Source organism: Notamacropus eugenii, chromosome 4 (genome assembly GCF_028372415.1).
Source record: "Notamacropus eugenii isolate mMacEug1 chromosome 4, mMacEug1.pri_v2, whole genome shotgun sequence".
Taxonomy (NCBI): domain Eukaryota; kingdom Metazoa; phylum Chordata; class Mammalia; order Diprotodontia; family Macropodidae; genus Notamacropus; species Notamacropus eugenii.
The window spans coordinates 89934704-89956499 of NC_092875.1; the positions used below are offsets into that span (position 1 = coordinate 89934704).

General features: G+C 36.5%; 1 protein-coding gene across 4 annotated transcripts in view; it reads left to right on the plus strand.

The window, feature by feature from the left end:
* LOC140500349 (uncharacterized) overlaps positions 1 to 21292 on the plus strand; it is a 43516-nt gene extending 22224 nt beyond the window's left edge. For all 4 annotated transcript variants that reach the window (XM_072602852.1, XM_072602851.1, XM_072602854.1 and 1 more), the window contains 3 exons: positions 2232 to 2358; positions 6487 to 6600; positions 18203 to 21292. In XM_072602852.1, coding sequence (XP_072458953.1) covers positions 2232 to 2358; positions 6487 to 6600; positions 18203 to 20568 — 2607 coding nt within the window. In that variant the 3' untranslated portion in view covers positions 20569 to 21292. The remainder of the gene's footprint in view (positions 1 to 2231; positions 2359 to 6486; positions 6601 to 18202) is intronic.
* Positions 21293 to 21796: the final 504 nt, after the last annotated feature.

Here is a 21796-nt window from a genome sequence, read left to right on the forward strand (position 1 = left end):
TCTTTTTACTGTAATGCTGCTTATTAGTATAGGGGTTCAGATATGATAGTATATAAATTATCATATATAAGTATAAACCATTATTCATATTTATCTATTCTCTCATTCTTAAACAGGACATTCAGTTTTCCCCCCTTCCTCAGTAAATACTAAAAGTGACACTTAAATATATAATTCTAAAACCAACTTAGTACTTTGATGATTTCCTATCCTTTGCCCCATCCTCCCATTTTTCTTAAGAAGTTTATAGTTTTAATGGAGAACCTGAAGGCACACACGGTTGAGAAAGATGCATCTAAATTAGGGCAAGTTGACATAGAGTAATTCCTGCATGATGTTCACACTAGATAAATGTATCAGTGATTACATCTGGGTGAGCCCTTACCAGTGATGCAGGTAGGGGCCAACCACATTCTACCATTCCATGTATCCTGTCCTACCTCCTATAAATCCATGATAGAAAGTCCACCCCACCCACCTGAAGCCTTCCTCTAGGCCTTGTAACATGTTGTGGCTATCGGCTCAATCCCGGGACTATCCTGCTCTCACAACACAGGCAGCCCCCTTATCCACTAATCAGACTTAGACCACTTTTTTCATACTAATCAGAATCCTACAATGCCGTTGACAGTTCAGTTCACTTTAGTTATCATTAATAATTCAATGCAGGCAGCTTATATCTACCATTTATCTCTTCATTACCCTTTGGGTACACCATGATGTACAATCATGTCACTTCTCCTCAAGAATGTTCCTGTTGAAAAAGATGGGGACAACTATCTCTCCGTAGAATGGCATAGTTTCTGAAGTGCAGTCCAGTCAGCTCTTCCTCTTTTTTGATTGTGAATACTCTGTTTTTTATAGAGAATATCAAGGGTGTGTATAACTGGGATCATGCAGCAAAAGCAAGGAATAACTCGTGGGGAATCTCAGCCCTGAACTGGTTTTTTTAAAAATAAAAAAAAGGAAGACCTCTGACTCACTAAATTAGATTTCCCAATGTAAGACTTATGCTGGCATACACAAGAATCCCACAGCATGAGAATGCAGGAATGGGCTGCCTTCTGCTTAGATGAAGGGATACCCATGTTAACCAAGTCATGTACCCATCAAAACTCTGAAATAGGTACCATACACAAATACAACTACAATTCTTAACTATTTCTGCCACCCACACTTGTACCCACAGTGTTCTGAGTGATGAAATTTGTGTGTGGGCATTTCATTACTGAATTTTTTAATTTTAGAATTTATGTGATTTAAAAAAACTGATCAGATTATAGTAGAAGCTATACAAATCCTCCCTCACCCCCACCCTTTTTAGCATTCAACTTGAATGAAACTTCCCCTCTCAGTTTCCCTCTCCCCTATGAATCCTTAGCTTCCTTCAAGGCTGAAGTCAGGTGCCAGCCACTGTGGAAATCATTTCCTGATACTCCCATTTGTTGGCACTTTTTCTCTTCTCAAATGTTACCTTGAATTTTGTTAACTTTGCACAAATTGTTGTAAGCTCCTTGAGGCACTGGCGTATCTGGAGGATCTCTGAACCTTGAATTAGAAGACCTAGGTCCATGTATCTTTTGACATTTAGAGTAGCGATGTGAACTTGGACAAGAAGTCACTTCATTTTTCTGGAGCATAGTTTCCCTATCTAAAGAGAGATGGTTGGACTCAATAATGTTTAAGATCTCCTCACTATACATTTGGTGAGTATAAGATGGAATTGGGGAAGAGCTAAGATTCCAGTTGGTTGGAACATAGAGTACATGGAGTTGAATATTGTGAAGTAGAGTAGAGGTTGTTGGAAGCTAGAGTGTAGAAGATCAGTAAGTATTTTGCTAACTGCTTGGCATTTTATTCTACTGATAAATATTTTTGAACAGAGGAGTGACAAAGATCTTAGTATTAGGAAGATAAGTATAGCAGCTGGGGGAAGGATGTATTGGAGGGGAAACATGGGAGGCCAGTTAGCAGACTGTGACAAAGTTAAGGTGGGTGGTGATAAGGACCTGAACTATAGTGGTAGCAATTTGATAACATAAGTGATGAAAACTTGAACTTCAGATGTCTTATTCAGTCACTGAATGTATTTTATGGCTCTACTTGTTCTTGGAGACCAGGCTGTGTCTATATTCCTTTAGGTATGAACCATATCCCAAAATTCCTTGATCTCCTCAAATTACATATTGAGGTGGTCCCTGAGGTAGCAGAAATGCATTGTATTGTTTCAGGAGTTGGTGTCCTTTGAGGATGTGGCTGTGTATCTCACACAGGAGGAGTGGGGACTTCTGGACCCTGCACAGAGGCAGCTCTATAGAGATGTGATGCTGGAGAATTATTGGATCCTAGTCTCCCTGGGTAAGAAATAATTTCTTTTGTAATCCTTCAAAATTATCACATGTACATTATCTCCATTGTTGTGTACTCCCATTTTCAGTTTTGATAATTGTATATTCCTCTTTTTCATTTTTATTTGCTTTTATCAATATTGTTTATCAATTTTATTGGTCTTTTAAAAAGGTTCTTTGTTTTACTTACTAGTAATTTGTTCTCTTGCTTTATATTTCATTATTTTCTCCTTTAATTCTGAAGAGTTTTGGTTTGGTGTTTGCTTGGACTATATTGATTTGTCTAATTTTTTAAACTGCAAACAACCATTTTTTCTTTTTCTCTTTTGTTCAAGTATGCAAATTTGCTTCTGAGAACTATTTTAGCTGCAACTCTTAAAATTTTAGATGATAAATTTATATTTTCATTATTTTAAATTTTGAGTATCTCTGTAATATGCTCTTTGACCCAAGCTTTATTCAACAATTCCCTCCAGTGTCCATTTAAATATTCATATTTTGATATTTTCTTGTTTATTATTATTTGTACTGCAGCCTGTTAATTTGGTGTTTATATTTTCTCCCTTTCAAAATTTATTTGTATTGGAACATGCTTGATTTTTATGAATGTTCCATATGCATATGAAAAAAAGTACATTTCCTATTTTCTCCATTCTCACTTAGATTTTCCAAGACTACTCAAATCTGTGACATTTCTTATTTATTTATTTATTTATTTATCATATTCCACTAGTAGGATGTTGAAATTTTCCATTTTTCTTTTTCTAATTCTATTTGCAGTTAATTTTTCCTTTAAGTATTTAGTTGCTATGATGTTGGTATATATTTAATATTAATAGTTTTTCATTATCATTGGTACCTTTCCACATTGTATATTTCTCTGAATGCTTTCTGATTTGAGGCCCAGAGGCCAAGAGACTTGTCCACAATCAGATAACTAGTGTCAAAGACAAGTCCTCCTGACCTGTCAGTCTGCCATGTTTCCTCTTACTGTTGCTGTTACGTAAAACAATATAAGATATTTTCCAAGGTATGCTTTTAAAGTTTTTCCTTTTTAAAAACATGAGTTTATTTTTCCTTGTTTTCCCAAAGACTTCTTGTTTATTCCTTTTATTTTCCCATTGCTCCTCTAAAAGTTGTTGCAAGGCTGGACTTCTACTCAAGGAATTGTTCAAAATCATCTTATTTTTAAATGACCATTTTTTTTCTTTTTTGAAATTTTTTCCTCCAAATTTATTAATCTATTTGTTTTCAGTTTTCAACAATTACTTCCATAAGTTCCAAATTTTCTCTCCCTCCCTCCCCAAGATGGCAGTCAATCTTATATGGATTCTGCATATACATTCCTATTAAACACATTTTCACATTAGTCATGTTTTATAGAAGAATTAGAATGGATGGGAGAAACCATGAGAAAAACAAAACATAACAAAAGAGAAGATAATGGGTTCCATTCTGCCTTCCAACTACATAGTTCTTTCTCTGGATGTGGATGGCATTTTACATAATGAATCCTTTGAAAATGTTTTTGGTCCTTGCATTGCTGTGAAGGCCTAAGTCTGTCAAAAACAGTCCTTGCAAACTGTGACCGTTACTGTGTATAATGTTCTCCTGGTTCTGCTCACTTTACTCAGCATCAGTTCATACAAGAGTTTCCAGGTTTTGCTGAAGCCCTCCTTATAGCACAATAGTATTTCATTACTTTCATATACTACAACTTGTTCAGCCATTCTCCAGTTGATGGGCATCCCCTTGATTTCCAGTTCTTGGCCACCACAGAAAGAGCTGCTATAAATATTTTTGTGCATATAGGTCCTTTTCCTATTTTTATAATCTCTTTGGGATACAGCCCTAGAAGCAATATTGCTGGTCAAAGGTTTATGCACGTTTTCATAGCCCTTTGGGCATAGCTCCAAATTGCTCTCCAGAATGCTTGGATCAGCTGACAGCTCCACCAACAATGAATTAGTGTTCCAACTCACCCATATCTCTTTCATCATTTATCGTTTTCTTGTTTTGTCATATTAACCAATCTGATAGGTGTGATGGGGTACCTCAGAGTTGTTTTGATTTGCATCTCTTTAATCAGTAATGACTTAGAGCATTTTTTCATATGACTATAAATAGCTTTAATTTCTTCCTCTGAAAATTACCTGTTCATATCCTTTGACCATTTATCAGTTGGGAATGATTTGTATTCTTGTAAATTTGTCTCAGTTCTCTATATGTTTTAGAAATGAGGCCTCTATCACAGACATTAGTTATAAAAATTCTTTCCCAGTTTTCTACTTCCTGCCTAATCTTAGTGGCATTGACTTTGTTTATGCAAAGCTTTTCAATTTGATGTAATCAAAGGTATCAAATTTTACATTTCATAACGTTCTCTATCTCTTGTTTGGTCATAAATTTCTCCATTCTCCATAAATCTGACAAATAAACTATTCCTTGCTCCCCTAGTCTTTTTATAGTATCAGCGTTTAGATCTAAATCGTGTACCCCTTTATTTTGGACTTTATTTTGTTCTTTGCCCAGTTTCTGCCACACTATTTCACAGTTTTCTCAGCAGTTTTTGTCAGATAGTGAGTTCTTCTCCCAGAAGCTTGGGCCCTTGGGTTTATCAAAGTAGAATGCTATAGTCATTGACTACTGTGTCTTGTATACCTAACCTATTCCATTGATCTACTTCCTGTATTTCTTACCTAGTACCAAGTGGTTTTGATGATTGCTGCTTTATCATTTTTTGTTTTCCAAAAGAGTTTTTAACTTTGCTAGGAAATTGATTCTTGGATTGAGGCCCTTATTTCTAAAAGCATTATAATAAACACTTTATTAATAGTATACGTTATATTCCAACTGCTTCTATAATTTCTTATTCTTTTATAATAATTTGAGATTCAAATGGGTGCTCTTTGATAAGTAATATCTTTCCTCCCAGCTGCTTTAAAGGTTTAATCTTAATCATAATTTTGATGTTTAATAATATGTGAGTGGGGTGAGTTGACTTTTCAAGTATGCTATTGGATGAGATTCTGCAAATTCTTTCTGCCTTTAGTACATCATTTATTTTAAAATATTCCTGGGAACTTTAATTGTTCAGTTTTCTGAAAGATACTGATCAGATTCTTTAATATTTTTTTACAACCTTAATAATTTTGAGATTGTCACTTTTTCTTTCTTACAAATCTTTCACTTTTCTCTAAATTACTTTTCAATGTTTTTTCACTTGAAATATTTTCTGAGCTTATTTGTCTGTTTCTACTGCACCTTGCCCAAAGGGCAGTGGAAAGGCCTGCTGTGGATTTGAATAGGCAATAACATATAACAAACAGGGGATTACAAAGGAAAAGAAATATAAAGAAAGTCTGAATTAGTCAACAAGAATTTATTTTGCACCTATTAAGTACCACACATTTTACTTAAGTACACAGGATACAAAGACAAAAGTGAAACAGTCTCAGCCCTCAAGAAACTTATATAACTTATATAAACAGGGGAAACAACATATTCAGGACATATAGTATAAACAAGGACAAATATATATAAAAATGTCATACTGATATCTGAGTATGACTGGAAAAAAGGACTGATCCTGTACTGAGAATAACAAATATCTGATGGATAACCTTTATGCTTTATTGATATAGAAGCAATGTCAAGAAAATGTAAGAAAGGCTCCTCTTGCCCCCACAGTCACCTATAACTGATTTGTGGGCACAAAAGTTGGAGACCCATAAAGGATGGTCAGGAATGGAGGGGTTGTGAACTGCATTGTTGGAGGGAATATCCACACTGGTGAGGTCACAGATCTATGGATTATTGTGTTTTCTGCCTTTCTGATCTCGGATTCATTTTATTAATGCTTTATATTTTCTCTGGTTATTTCCAAACAGTTTAGTTTCATCTTATTTTGCCCTATAATTTCTTAAGTGCACCTATTTTCTTAATTTGCATGGGTTTTTTATTTATTTTTTTCATTTAATTCCTTAAATGTATCTTTTCCCATTTTCTTTGATCCTTCTATCCTATTATCTATGCCCTTTTTGATCTCTCATGCAAACTAAGACCTGTGACATAGTACTAAGGAAGTTCTGTTTTTCTAACACAAATAACCATATTTCATTTTCTTCCCAATGATCAGGATTTCCTGTCTCTAAACCTGAAATCATCTGCCAACTGGAGCAAGGGAAAGAAGCATGGGTCTTGGATATACAGGTGCCTAAGGAATGGATGCTCTCTGGAAATACCTACAGAGGTGAGTCTGAGAATCACTTTCATTGCGGTCAAAAGGTAATAGTATTACTTAGCACATAAGTAATATTTTGCTATATAAGTGATATGCTATTATAGCACTTTAGAGGTTATGAAGTTCTTTTCCTATAACACCATGAGATGTAGGTAGTACAAGTATTATTATCCCCATTTTACAGTTGAGGAAACTGAGGCTCAGGCTACTAAGTCATGTAGTCAGTAAGTGGCAGTGCCAGAACTCTAATGCAGATTCTCTCATGCCACATCCATTGTTGCTTCCATAATGTCCCACACCTCCCCGTTTTTGTGGGCTGCTTCAGCATGTCCTTGGATCTGAGATTTCATCCATGTGGGCATTCCTTCCATTGTTGTAAATCATAACCATCCATTCCTTCTCCTTGTGCGTGGCACTAGCCCATGTTCTCCCACAGGTCCTCCAAGAGATCTTGCTCAGTGTGCTGAGAGGCCATCCTGCAGGTCTTTTTACATTTTACATTTACAATGCATGTGTATTGCTCATACTGCCCGTTTTTTCTCCAGCTCTCAACACGTGAACAACCCGCATCTTTTTCTAATCATTCCTTTCTGCATTTTACCTCTTACACCACTTCTTGCACATAGCTTTTCACTAGAATTAAGTTGTAGCCTGCTTCCAACCTACCTTGCTTCTTTCTATTAACCTTAATGTCATCTAACATTTTGATTCTTTGGAAGATGAAGTGTTCTAAGATTGATAGCCATGTATCATTGCTAATAGAACATTTGAGTTCTATATAATGCAGTAGGAAATTGTTTAGCATTATTAAAAGCACTTTGGAGTTTCCCAAATGCCTTTTAGCCCACTGTCTTTGCTCTATTCAATTTTAGGCTTGTTTTATTGTTCATCTACAGTTCAGGTCCCAAATATATGTACTAATGTACTAACTCAGTGAACTGACCGACTTTGTGTCATGGACAATAGGAATTTTTCATCCATTAAGGTTTTGCTATGTGTTTGGCTGATCTCTCTTAAAACATCATTCATGTCATTAAGAGTATCCTATGATATTTAAGAATTTGATGCATGTAGCACAGTATCCTCTCCAAATAGGAACACTCAAAAAAGACTTCATCTGTAGGGCATTTCTGTTCTGTTTACCTTATGCAGGACATCCTTCATGACAGTGGTAGACACTTGGGTGAGCATATGCTTCTCTGTTTTGTTCCTCATTTGACATTAATAATCAGAGGTTTTCTGAGCAGTCGTCTCTGGTTGCATTTATCAAGGAATCTTGTATGATATTACTATGTGATTTTCCCTCCCTTTCCTTCCTTCTTGGAGGAGAGCCTTTAAGGTTGAATTTTCTTAAATCCATTTCTTTTTTGTAATAATGAAACAAAAAATACAGCTGACTCATATTCCTTATTATTAGTCATTTATTTATAAAAATTTAGTCTTCTTAAAAGAATTATTTGTGAAAACTTGTTCCTTTTTTGCCATTAAGGCTGGTTGTTGTTTGTGTATAGATCATTCTAAGGGCAATAAAAAGTAGGTATGAGGGTTAAAGTGATTGATATTCTCTTAATTGCCTTTTTTGGTGGTTATTGTGACTTAAAATTATTTAGTTCTTTCTCTCCCTAAGATATCTTTTAAAATGATCTTTCTATGCACTTACCATAGCAGCTCTTCCACACCTTTTCCTTTCTCCTCAAATCTCCCATAGGTCCTCTTCCCCTCCCTATCTCAGCTTAGAATCTGGTCTTACTGAAAGAATTAAGGACATTCATCAAGAGTTCCCTTTTCTCGTCTCACATTACCCAAATATCTTCTGCCAATATCTCTTCCTTCATCAAGGAAGATGTCTCAAATAATGAAGCAGACCTTCTTCATGCCAAGGCAAACCCTTTGTCATGCACAAGTGATCCCATTCCATCCCTTCTTCTTCAGCAGATTGTCCTCTCTATCATCCCCATGTTCATTTATTTTCTGTTTCTCCTATCTACTGGTTGTTTTCCTACTCTCTATAAACATGACCATGTCTTCCCAGTCTTTAAAAAACTTTTATTTGATCTGTTTGTCCCTGCAGGCTATCATTCTCTATCTCTCTTTCCATTTATGACTAAACACCTGGGGAAGGCCATCTACAATCAGTTCCTCCACTTCCTTTCCTGTATTCACTGTATTCTTAATTCTATGTAGTTTGGGTTTTGTCCTTATCATTCAACTAAAACCGTTCTCTCCAAAATTACTGATGATCTCTTATTTGCTAAATCTAATGACCTTTTCCCAGTCTTCATCCTTGTTGACCTCTCTAGCATCTGACCCTGTTGATAAACCTCTTCTCTTTGATAGTCTTTTCTCTATAGTTTTGGTAACACTACTGCTTTTCTGTTTCTCCTTCTACCTATGTGATCACTCCTTCTTATGCTTCCTTGATGGATCTTCATCCAGGTCTGCCCACTAACTGGGACTATCCCATAGGGCTCTGTCCTAGACTGTCTTCTCTTCTCCCTCTGTATTATTTCACTTGGTGAATTGTTCTGCTCCTATCATCTGTATGCCGATGAGTCTCAAATCTATTTATATTCCTGCTCTAACCTCTCTGCTGACTTCCATCTCACATTCCAGTTGCCTGTTGGACTTCTTGAACTGGATGCCCCATAACATCTTAAACTCAGCATATCCAGAACTTAACTCATTATGCTTCTTCCCCTCCCTGCAATTCCTCCCTTCTTCCTCCCTTATTATTACTGTTGAAGGCACCATCATCTTTCCAGTCCCCCAGGCTTGCACCCTTGATGTCATTCTTGATTTCTCACTCTCTGACTCTCTATATCCAGTCTATTGCCAAGACTTGTTGACCTTCATAATACCTCTTGCACGTGCCCTCTCCTCTTCTCGTACTGCCACTACCCTGGTGTCCATCCCTTCTTGCCTATAATAGCCTGCTGGTGGGTCTGCTTGCTTCACATCTCTCACTTCTCCAGTTCATTCTCTATTCAGCTGTCAAAGTGATCTTCCTAAAATGCAAGTCCTACTGTGTCATCTCCCAACTCATTAAATATAAAATTCTCTGGCTTTCAAAACCCTTCATCAACTGGCTCTCCCTTTGCTTTTCAGTCTTCTTACACCTTATACTCCTTCCTTCTCCTTCCTCTCCCCCCATACTTTGTGATCCTGTAATGCTGCCCTCTTTACTGTTTCTCAGACAAGACATTCCACCTCCCATCTCTAATAACTGGACTGCACTCCCTCCTCATCTCTGTCTCCTGGCTTTTTTCAAGTCCCAGCTAAAACCCCACCTTCTGCAAGAAGTCTCTCCCAATCCCTCTTAATTCTGGTTCCTTCCCTCTATTGAGTATTTTACATTTGTTCTGTATGTAACTTGTTTATACATAACTGTTTGTATGTTGTCTCCCTTATTAGATGGTGACCTTTTTTTTGTTTTTTTAGATGGTGACCTTTTTGAGAGAAGGGACTCCTTTAGTATGTCTGGTGCTTAATCCAGTGGCTGGCACATAGTAGGTGCTTAATAAATGTTGACTCACTGACTGAAGACTGTGTTGCCTCCAACATGGATTTGGTCAGGTCCAGAAGTGCCAGTTCACTTTTCTTGTATAGCATATTGGGGACTGAGGCATTTAGGGTCCACATATTGTGGTTTCTTTGTCACCTCTTTATGTAGATGTACCCAGGGCTCTGTTCTGGGTCCCCTCTTCTCTGCATTCTCTCTTAGTGGTCTCATCAGATCCTCTGGGTTAGGCCATCATCTCTATGCAGTTGATTTCTCAATCTACCTATTAATCAAGAAACATTTTTTCAGTACCTGCTCTGTCCCAGGCACTGGCAATCCAGAGACAAAGTAAAACAGTCCTTTACCCTTTATTGGGTGAAGCAGAAGTATAAATATTTATATGTCTGTACAAAGTAGCTGCTAGCCATTTTGGGGGGTAGGGTGAGGAAAGCACTAGAAGCCGGAGGAATCAGGAAAGGTAAGGCTTAAGCTGAATCCTGAGGGCACCCAGTGACTCTAAGAGGAGAAATGAGGAGAATGTGTGTCACACTTGGGGAATAGTCAGTACAAAGTTGTGGAAAACAAGAAATAGAATGTTTTCTATAAGGAGCTGTCACAAGAACAGTTTGGCTTGACCATACGAGTGGCATGAAAGGGAGTTATGTATAATATGGAAAGGGGTTTTGTGACAGTTTTCTGGCATAAGGGAATCCTTCTTGGGAGCATGTAGGGTTCCCCTATGGACCTCTTGCTTTCTATTACTGGATTTACAATACCATACTCCCCAGTATAAGTAACAAAAAGTAACTGGGGTCTGACTATTTGGGGTCTGACTATTTGGAGCTTTGACTTATCTGGCCCTCATCTCTTTCCTGACCTTTGGTCTCACATCTGCAGCTACTTGCTGGATATGTCCACCTGAATGTCCTGAGGGTACTTCAAACTCAACATTCCCAAACAGAACTCAGTCTCTTTCCCCCAAAACTCCTCCCATCTAATATCTTCTTCTTCTTATCAGCAAGGTTCTCAATCCTGGTGTCATCACCTTGACTTTTCATTCGTACCTCTTACATACATTCTGTTGCCAACCTATGCTTATTCTACCTCCACAACATCTCTTTAAATCATTTCCTTTCTGTTTACCACAGTCTCCTTAGTTAAGGCCCTCATCACCTCTTATCCAGATGGAGTATTTCAATAGACTTCTCTAATTGGTCTTCCCCAATCAGTTTTCTCCCCTCTCTAATCTGTCCTCCACATAACCATGAAATTGATGATCCTAAAGCACAGTCTGACAGTGTCTCTTCCTTGGTCAAGAAGCTTAGTTAACCTCCTCTTTCCTTTTGATTAAAACAAAAACTATTTAGCATTTAAAGCCCTTCACAATATGGCTTTAGCTCATCTTTCCAGGAAGATTATATTGGTTCTCTCAATCAAAAATTCTACACTCCATCCAGCCTGTTTTAGTTACTGATATATCTGCCCAACATCTTATCTCCTACCTTCATTCCTTTGCATATTCCCTCATACTTGGAATACTCTCTTTATGACTGCTTCTTGAATTACCTAGCTCCATTCATGTTTCAACTCAAACACTACCTCCTTCAATAGGCCTTTCCTGTTTCCCTCAGTTATTAATACTGCTGCCATCCTTCCAAGTTACTCTATTTATCTTATATTTACTTGTCTGTGAACATGCTATATACCCCTAATAGAATATAAGCTATTTCAATTTATTTTCAGTTTTCTACAATCACTTCCATGAGTCTCAGATTTTCTCCCCCCCGCCATCCCCTCGCTCCCAGAGACAGCATGTTTTCTATATAAGCTATTTGAGGGTAGGAACTGTGTCACCTTTCTTAATAAATGTTTGTTGACATATTGATAATGAAACTAATTGACAAACTTTTCCCATTGTTTTTGCTGTCTTGTCAATTTTATCTGTGAATTGCTCTGGAGTGATGGTTCAGTTTAATCTTGTATCATTCTTTCCATAGTTTTGTTTTAGTTTCCATTGTTTTTCCTTGTTGCTTAAGAAAGCATTGCCTTTAATCTTTGTGATCTTCCCTCTTGTGTAGTGTTTTACAAATGAATTTGTATTCTAGCCTTTTGCTGTCTTTGGTTGTCTTTTCTTTCCACTTGGAAAGAATATCAAGTGTTTGCTGGCTAATGCTGACTCTGTTGAACTTTTTAAGGCAATTCCTTTACACTTGTTTCCTTTTGCAGAGTGATAGGTGGTAACCAGTGTCAGTTCCTTTGCCTTTTTTTCTTTTCTCATTTTTCAGCATTGATGGCTTCTTGAGTAAATCAGGCTGTAGTTGTTGTAGTTGTTGACAGCAACTTCTTATCTTTATACATTCAATTAATTTGATGTTGATTCTTACATTTACTATCTATTTAAAAATATGTCTGCATGTACAGACATCTGATTTTAATATAACTCCCACATCAGTATCTAGTCTTCTCTTGTCTGTTCAAAAATACCGTCAGTTGCATTTGTGTAATTTGGTTTGGTGCTGACTCTTTCCTGTCCTTCTGACTCTCTTCTGGAAGAAGACATTCATGATTCAGAAATGTGAGGTTTCTTAGGCTTCAAGCCCTGGTAGTCTTTCATTTCTCAAAACAGAGCAATATTTCATAACATACTTTTTCATCGCCCTTCCTCTGTATGCACCTTCAGCACTGAAGTCACCAAATATCAAAGTGCTCATTGATTTGGTTTGGAGAATCTTGTCAAGTTCTTCATAGAATTTCACTACTCCTTCATCCTCTGCACCAGATGTTGGCGCATGAGCTGCAATTATCTTCATTGTGATTTTGCTTCTATGTGATGAGATGACCAACTGTCCCATGAAATGCTTTTCTCTTTTGCCTTTGGTTATACAGTGAAACCAACTTTACCAATTCTTTTACTTCTCTAAGATTCTCTGAACCATACATCTAGTTAGCTGCAACTTCCTCTTGTCTTTAAGTTTCATTAATCATGAGAACACCAATGATTTGCCTCATTTTCTTTATTTTCAGTGGACTAAAATCTGCTTTCTCTCACATCCTCCCACTTCCTCCATTGAAAAAGAAAAAAGAAAAACAAAACTCTTGGAAGAAATAGGCATAGTCAAGCTGAACACATTCCCTATTGGCCATGTCCAAAAATTATTTGTCTCACTTTGCACTCTGAGTAAATCATCTTCTCTCTGTCAGGACATGGGTAGCATTTTTTATCATGAGGTCTATGGAATAATAGTTGGTTATTACAGCCGAATTTTTTCCAATGGTATATCAGTTTGTTGGTCATTAGAATAAGAACTCACCTTTAGAGTTTCTGTAGTTAGTATTTGTAGAGAATTTTAAAGCTATGCCATTCTTAACCCTTCTTTTTTTTCCCACCATTCCACCACAGTCTTCATTAAAAGGGGAGTTTACATTGGACCAAAGGACATTTTTAATGTTTTCTTTGCTTAAATGGGTTCTGTTCCCAAAAAATTCATTACATATGACCAAACAGCTAGGTAAGAGAATCTTTGGCCTTATTTCGCATGGTCCTTGGAAACATACTTGTCAGGAATATACTTGAAGCCTTTTCAGCATGGCAAAAGCTGTCAGAGCTTTTGCTTCTCTGAAATAGTCTTTGGATCACAGGATTACTTTGTGGCTATATTGAGGCATTGGAGCAGGGATCTTTAAAGTTGTACCAAGTGAATAATTTTCATAAGTGCTGTTTTTTATTTGTGCCATCTTAGTAATTCATAGAATTTTAGAATTTGAAGGAACCCTCCTATACCCAAAATGGAATACTCCTTATCATATGGCAATTCACTTAAAGATTTTCAATGAAGGGAAGCCATTATCTCTCTAAGGCAGCCCATTTCATTTTTGGATAGCTCACTGGAAGTTTTTCTTGACATCAAGGCTAAATTTGACCCTTTAATTTCATCTGTTGCTCCTGGGTCATCTACCCTTCAGGGTCACTAACAAGTTTAATCCTTTTTCCATATGACAGATATTGAATACAACTATTATGTCTCTCCTGAGTCTTCTCCTATTACTTCAAACACTCCTTATATGAGGTGGATTTGTGGCCCTTCACCATCCAGTGCTTTGGACACTCCCCAGCTTAACAAGTTCCTTCTTAAGCCATGACAGCCAGAACTGAACATAGTACTCTTGATGTGATCTGATCAGATTATCATCTCCTTGATCCTGGAAGTGGTGTCATAGCATAAGATTCCATTAGAAATTTTGGTTGCCATATCATATTGTTGTCTTATATAGTGCTTGAAGTTCACTAAAACCCTTAGATCTTTTTTAGAAAAACCTCTGCTTTATCATGCCTTTTTCCTCTTCCCTTTATTTGTAAAATTGAATATAAGTATAAAATTTATTGTATCCCTGTAAAATTTTATCTTATTAGATTCAAACCTGTGCTCTAGACTGTCAAGATATTTTTAGATCCTGGCTTGACCTTCTCATGTGTTAGCCATTCCTCTTGGCTTAGTGCCATTTGCAAAGTTAATGAGTATGCCATCTGTGCCATTATTCATATCAATGATAAAAACAGCACAGAGCCAATTACAGATCCTTGGCACAGTCCTGGAGACCTCCAACCACAATGACATTGAACCCTTAATGACCAGTCTTTGAGTCTGGTCATTCAACCAATTCCAAATCAGATTAGGTTTGTTTTATTTGGCCTCAAAGAGCACAGCTGGAAGCAATGGATGAAGTTAGACATTTAGCGAGAAGCAATTTTAGCTTTGATCGGGCAAACCTGGAGCTGTCCAAAAATGAAATGGGCTGCTCATTTCCTTTTTTCATTAGAATTGTTAATCTAGTAAATCAGAGGAATACTATAAGTATGATTTACCTAGATTTTGGCAAAGCATTTAATAAAGTATCTCTTATTTTTGTGGAGAAGATGGAGAGAAAAACTTGATGGTAACATCTGGATTGCCATTTATGGTGGGGATTTTTTTTTAGGAATAATCTTCCTTTTCTAGATAATCATTAACCATCTCATTATATGGTAAATGCCTGAGCAGCCAAAAAATAATTGTATCTTCCTGCTCTATTTGCCCCACAGCTCTGGTTAGAGAAAGGAATTGAGGATTTACAGAATATTAGTACTCATGAAGCTAGTATAAACATGAGATTTGTTACCATGCAGTGCAGCAAGCAGGCAAAAACAAAAGCAGTACACACACTGTATAGCAAAACAGACAAAGATGATGCTGCACAAGCCTTAGTTACTTCTGTGAGGGAGATATGTGCAAAGACACAAACCTGGGGGGAGTACATGCTCAGAGTGGGGAAGTCTCACACCTTAAAGGTGGGCTTGTTTGCAGAAGCACAAGATGCAGAAGGGCATTCTTTTTTTTAAAAAAGCACATTCATTAAAGGAAAAATTTAGTTCCAAATTCTCTCCCTCTCTTTTGCCCCTCCTCCACCTACTGAGAAGGCAAGAAGTATGACATAGATTATACATGTGAAGTCATACAAAACACATTTTTGTATTAGCCATGTTATAAAAAAAAGGCAAGAAACATAAATAAAGTGAAAAAAATATGTTTCAGAGTTCATCAGTTCTCCTCCTGGAAGTGGATAGCATTTCTTATCATGGGTCCTTTGGAATTATTTTGGATCATTGTATCTAAGTCAGTTGTTACAATTTTGCTGTTACCATGTACAATACTGGGTCTGCTCACTTCATTTTGCATGAGTTCATATAAGTTTTCCTAGGTTTTTCTGAAACCATCCTGCTTAACATTTCTTCTAGCACAATAGTATTCCATCACAATCTTACACAACTTGTTCAACCCTTCCCCAATAGATGCGCTTCCCCTCAGTTTTCAATTTTTGGCTCGCACAAAATAAGCTGCTATAAATATTGTTGTACCAGTTGGTCCTTTTGCCTTATCTTTGATTTCATTGGGGTGTAGACCTAGTAGTGATATTGCTGGATATGTATAGGATATCAAAGGATACACCTTTTGGGCATAGTTCCAAATTGCTCTCCAGAATGATTAGACTGGTTTGCAACTCCGCTGACAGTGCATTAGTGTCCCTGTTTTTTGCACATGCCCTGTGAGGGGCAATCTTAATCAGGCCCAGATGTGGTGGAGAAATTTGCCAAGGTTGCTTATCAAAATCAGACTTAAGTGGGTTTTTCTAATCAGGACTGGAAATTGAGTGAGGATCCAAATTGGTTATCAGAGATTCTAGAAGTGATTGTTAGCGTGTGACTCTTGCACTTGGCCAGGAGCCTTGTCCAGTCAGGAACTGAGGTTATTTACATGTTTGGCACAAGATCAGAATGAGTCTGGACAGTTGAAAAGTACAGGAAATTTGTTATTGCTTATGTGCTTATTGTCATTAGGACTACTTAGCATAAGTGACTTCATATTGGAGTCTTATCACTTATAATTACAATACATTTTTTTTTTAAATCACAATTTATACTTTTTCTTTTAGTCTTTCTTTTGGAGGGATACTGTTTTCCCAGCAGAAATCAATCCTTGCTTCATGTGAGAAATGATTCATTTAGACCCCTACTGTATTCCAATCAACGATAATCAGTTTGATATTTTACATAAATCATATAGTGATAATTAGATAAAATAGGTTCTTGAAGTAGGCCTTTATAATGGGCCTCAAACTTTAATGTAATGTTCACTATTTGTTTACCAGTTATGAAACTCACTTGCACAACCACAAGAATGCTGACAAAGGTTTACTCAAATGCCATGTCCAAATCCAGCATGGGTGGGATGCCTTGATTCTTTGGAAAGTTCCCCAACTTATTTTTGTACCTCCAGACTGCCTTCTCTTAGCCAACATGAGCAGGTGATCATCTTATGACCACTTAGTCACTGGAAAGGACTCTTGCCTTGCCCATCTTAATTTTTGGTCTTGAGAAACAAGGTCAATCAACCATTGAGATTTTGTATTTTACCATGCCTCTTTTGCACATTTGGGTATCAAACCCTATAAAAGTAAGGTCCTAGGGACCAGGGGCATCTCAGATGATGAGGAAGACCTGGGAGCCCACTTCATTAGAGGGGACTATGGACTCTTTTAATAAAGTGGCAATGGCTCAGAGCTCTGCCTCAGTTCATTTTATTGTAGGTTGGACAGTTTTAAACTCTATATTCTACTAGGTTTGAAGCTGACTTTTCCTGGGTCACAAGTTGGGAAAGAACAAAATGTGGAGGGGGTTGGAGCCAGCAAGACTCCTTTGCAAATGTTTCATTGTCTTGGTGATGGTATTTTAAAGATGCTAAAGGAAGAAATTACGAAAAGGGAAAGAATGAAATTCTTCGATGTCTACTAGTTGTGGACTCTCTGTTTCAATCTCATATTCTTTATATTCACTCGAGAAAAGTCTGATCCTAATCCCTCCCCCAAAAAAAGATCTTCTCAAGAGGGAGAAGGTATCATGGTCTCAGAAGAGTGGAATCACCCACATTTACATAAGCTCTGGTTTGCCTACGTTTGAAGCTTCTGATACGTTGTAAGTCCTTCTCCTTGCAGTGGACTTACTTTCCTAAATTCCCTTAAATCTAACTTATTTCTTGACTTCTTGAATCAATACTCAGACTGTGTTTATTAATGATTTCCATTCTCTCTTTGCTCCCCAAACTACCTTTTATTCATTTTATATATATTCTGTATTTATATGTATACATGTTGTCTCCTCCATTGGAACATAAGCTTATTGAAGGCAGAGACTTTCATCTTTATATCCCTAGTGCTTATCACAGAACCTGGCATATAATAGGTACTTAATAAATATTTATTGGTTAATTGACAGATTTCTTCCTTTTTACTTGTTCTGCTCAGTCTAAGATTCTCTTTGAGGAGTTCCTTAGTTGACTTTGTTGAAACCTTGTCTTTCCTTCAATAACTTTATCCCCTAGGATTCTTTTCATTTACTATAATATCCTCATCTTTTTTTTTTTTTTACTAGGCCGTTTCTAGGGCTTTAGAATTTTTCTGTTTTTGTTTTGCACTAATTTTAATTTAATATTTGTTCTATAATTTCCTAAGGAAGAGAAATAGATATATTGTTGTTTTCTTTTTTTCATTCTTTTTTTTTTTGTGTGTGTGTATTTTCAGGTTGTAAGTTCAGATCTGAGAACAAGAATTTGACTTTAAGGCCAGAAATCCTGGAGAAAGTTAAATTACGTGAAAACACACCAGAAAGATCTCAAAAAGATATATTCCAAGTACCAGAGTTTGGTGAAATTTTTGAACAGAAAAGTGATTTAGCTAGGCAGATAAGATCCTCCAGAGGGGAGAGCCAGCTTGAACACATTTTACAGCAGAGAGATTCTGAGCCAGTGGAAGTTTTCCATAACAAAACAACCAAAGAAGAGAGAAGCCAAGAATATAATGAATTTGGTAAAACTTTTGATTGGAACTCAAAGTTTATTATATCTCACAGAATTTCCACAAAAGAAAGAGGATATGAATGCATTATTTGTGGCCAAAATTTTTCCCAGCTTTTAGTTCTCACTGAGCATCAGCGAAATCACTGTGAAGAAAACCATTATGAATGTCAAGATTGTGGCAATATCTTCAATCAGAAGTCAGAATTTATAAAACATCAGAGAATCCATATATCAGAGAAACCTTTTGAATGTAAGGACTGTGGAAAATGTTTTGATCATAGCTCATATCTTATTGAACTTGAGAGCATTCATACAGAGGAGAAACCTTATAAATGTAACAAGTGTGAGAAAGTCTTTGAAATGAACTCAAAGTTTATTCTAGATGGAGAAAAACCTTTCTATGAAGGTAATGACTATGGGAAAACTTTCACATATTTGTCAGGTTTTGTTAAGCATCAGAAAATTCACACTGGAGATGACACCTACAAGTGCAATGAGTGTGGGAGAGTATTAAGCAGCAAGTTATGTCTTATTGAGCACAGCAGAATTCATACTGGTGAGAAACCCTTTCAATGTAATATATGTGGGAAAGGCCTAAGGAGCAAATTAAACCTTATTCAGCATCTCAGAATTCATACTGGTGAGAAACTTTTTCAGTGTAATGAATGTGGGAGAACCCTGAACAGTAGGTTAAACCTTATTCGGCACTGCAGAATTCATTCTGGTGAAAAACCTTTTAAATGTGATGAATGTGGGAAAACCTTCATTCAGTTAATAAGTTTTATTAACCATCAAAGAAATCATACTGGTGAGAAAGCTTATGAATGTAAGGAATGTAAAAAAGCTTTCACTAGACAGTCAGTCCTTATTCGACATCAGAGAGCTCATACTGGAGAGAAACCATTTAAATGTAATGAGTGTGAAAAGGCTTTCAATAGACAGTCTGTTCTTACTGTACATAAGAGAGTCCATACTGGAGAAAAGCCATATAAATGTAATGAATGTGGAAGGACCTTCTGTCGGAGCTCCACATTTAGCCAACACCAGAGAATTCATACTGGAGAGAAACCATTTAGATGTAATGAATGTGGAAAATGCTTTGGTCGTAGCTCACATCTTACTGAACATCAGAGAATTCATACAGGTGAGAAACCCTATAAATGTAACAAGTGTGGCAAAGCTTTTGGTCTGAACTCAAAGCTTATTCGACATGAGAGGGTTCATACTGGAGAGAAACCTTACGACTGTAATGACTGTGGGAGAACGTTCACACAGTTGTCAGGCTTTATTAAACATCAGAAAATTCATACTGGAGATGGCACCTTTAAATGCAATGAATGTGGAAGAGTCTTAAGTAGTAAGCTACGTCTTATGGAGCATAGCAGAATTCATACTGGTGAGAAACCCTTTCAATGTAATGTTTGTGGCAAAGGCCTAAGGAGCAGATTAAGCCTTATTCAGCATCTCAGAATTCATACTGGTGAGAAACCTTTTCAGTGTAATGAGTGTGGAAGAACCTTAAGCAGTAGGCTAAGCCTTATTCAACACTGCAGAATTCATACTGGTGAAAAACCTTTTAAATGTGATGAATGTGGAAAAGCCTTCACTCAGTTGATAGGTTTTATTAACCATCAAAGAAATCATACTGGTGAGAAACCTTATGAATGTAAGGAATGTAAAAAAGCCTTCACTAGACAGTCTGTCCTTATTCGACATCAGAGAGCTCATACTGGAGAGAAACCATTTAAATGTAATGAGTGTGGAAAGGCTTTCAGTAGACGTTCGGTTCTTAATGTACATAAGAGAGTCCATACTGGAGAAAAGCCATATAAATGTAATGAATGTGGAAAAACCTTCTGTCGGAGCTCCACGCTTAACCAACACCAAAGAATTCACACTGGAGAGAAACCTTATCAATGTAATATATGTGGAAAAACCTTCAGGTGTAGTCCATATCTTACTGTACATCAGAGAGTTCATACTGAAGAGAAACCATATGAATGTAATGAGTGTGGAAAAGCCTTCAGTCTGAGCTCTAGGCTCCTCCGACACCAGAAAATTCATACTTCAGAGAAGCTTACTGCATTATAAATTCCATGATGTCAGGGTCTTTATATCTCTCAGTTCTGAGAGGTACAGGATATAATAGTATCCTACACAGATTAGTGTTTCAGCTAATTTTAACTGATTATTTTAAATGTGGGAAATCCTTCAGCTCCAACCTCATTATCTGGGGACAGATAAAACATTCTGTTGACATATTTTGTTTTTACATTACATATATTTAGAGATTATGCCTACTTTGTGAGAAATTTTTTGTAATAAAGTAAAATAAGTAAAATTAATAATAGTGACTTCAACTGAATATTCATGCAACATTTCACATCTGCAACACTATTTCACTTCTTTTAAAAAAAAACAGAAATAGGTTTTCACTGTCTCCTTCCTCCAACTCCACTGAAAAAATGAAAAAAGAAAAAAATTAAATTTCTTGTAACAAATATGCACAGTTCAATAAAACATATCCTCCCAATGTCTATACACCATAATAGGTCTCATTTTGTATCTTAAATACATCACCTGTCTAATGAATGGAATGTTTTAGCAGTGTTCCTCTGGAATTATGAATAGTCATTGTATTGATCATAATTCTTAGAGTTTCTTTTATAGTGTTGTGATGTAAATTGTTCTAGCTTTCCTCATTTCATTCTTTATTTGTTTACAAAAGGCATAAAAATTCATTTTCATAATGCTGACATTGCAAATTGTTCCTTTTTCTTCTCACTTCATTCTGCACTCATAAAGTGTGTTTTTTAAAAATCATGTTTCCTCATTTCTTATAGCATAATAGCACTCTGTAACTTTCATCAACCAAAACTTAATCAGCCGTTCCTCAATTCTCTTACTTTCCATTTTTTTGACACTACAGAAATTACCCATCAGATCTATGGATAGGAGAAAAGTTCATGGCCAAATAAGAAACAGAGAGGATCAAAGAAGATAAAAATGGATAATTTTGATTATGTAAAATTAAAAAAGGTTTTGCCCAAAACTAATAAAGCTAAGATAAAAAGGAAACAAAGGGGAAAAATCTTTGCAGAAAGTTTCTGATAAAATTCCCAAAGGTCTGTAAAGAACTAATTCAAATTTATAAGAAAAAGAGCCATTCTCCATCTGACAGTTGACAATAGATAGAACTCAAAGGAAGAAACCTATCTATATATCTATAGATAGCCTATAGGCTATTTATAGCCATATGTGTGTGTGGGGGGGGAGAGATGGCTCCGAATTGCTACTAATGCAAATTAAAGCAATTTTA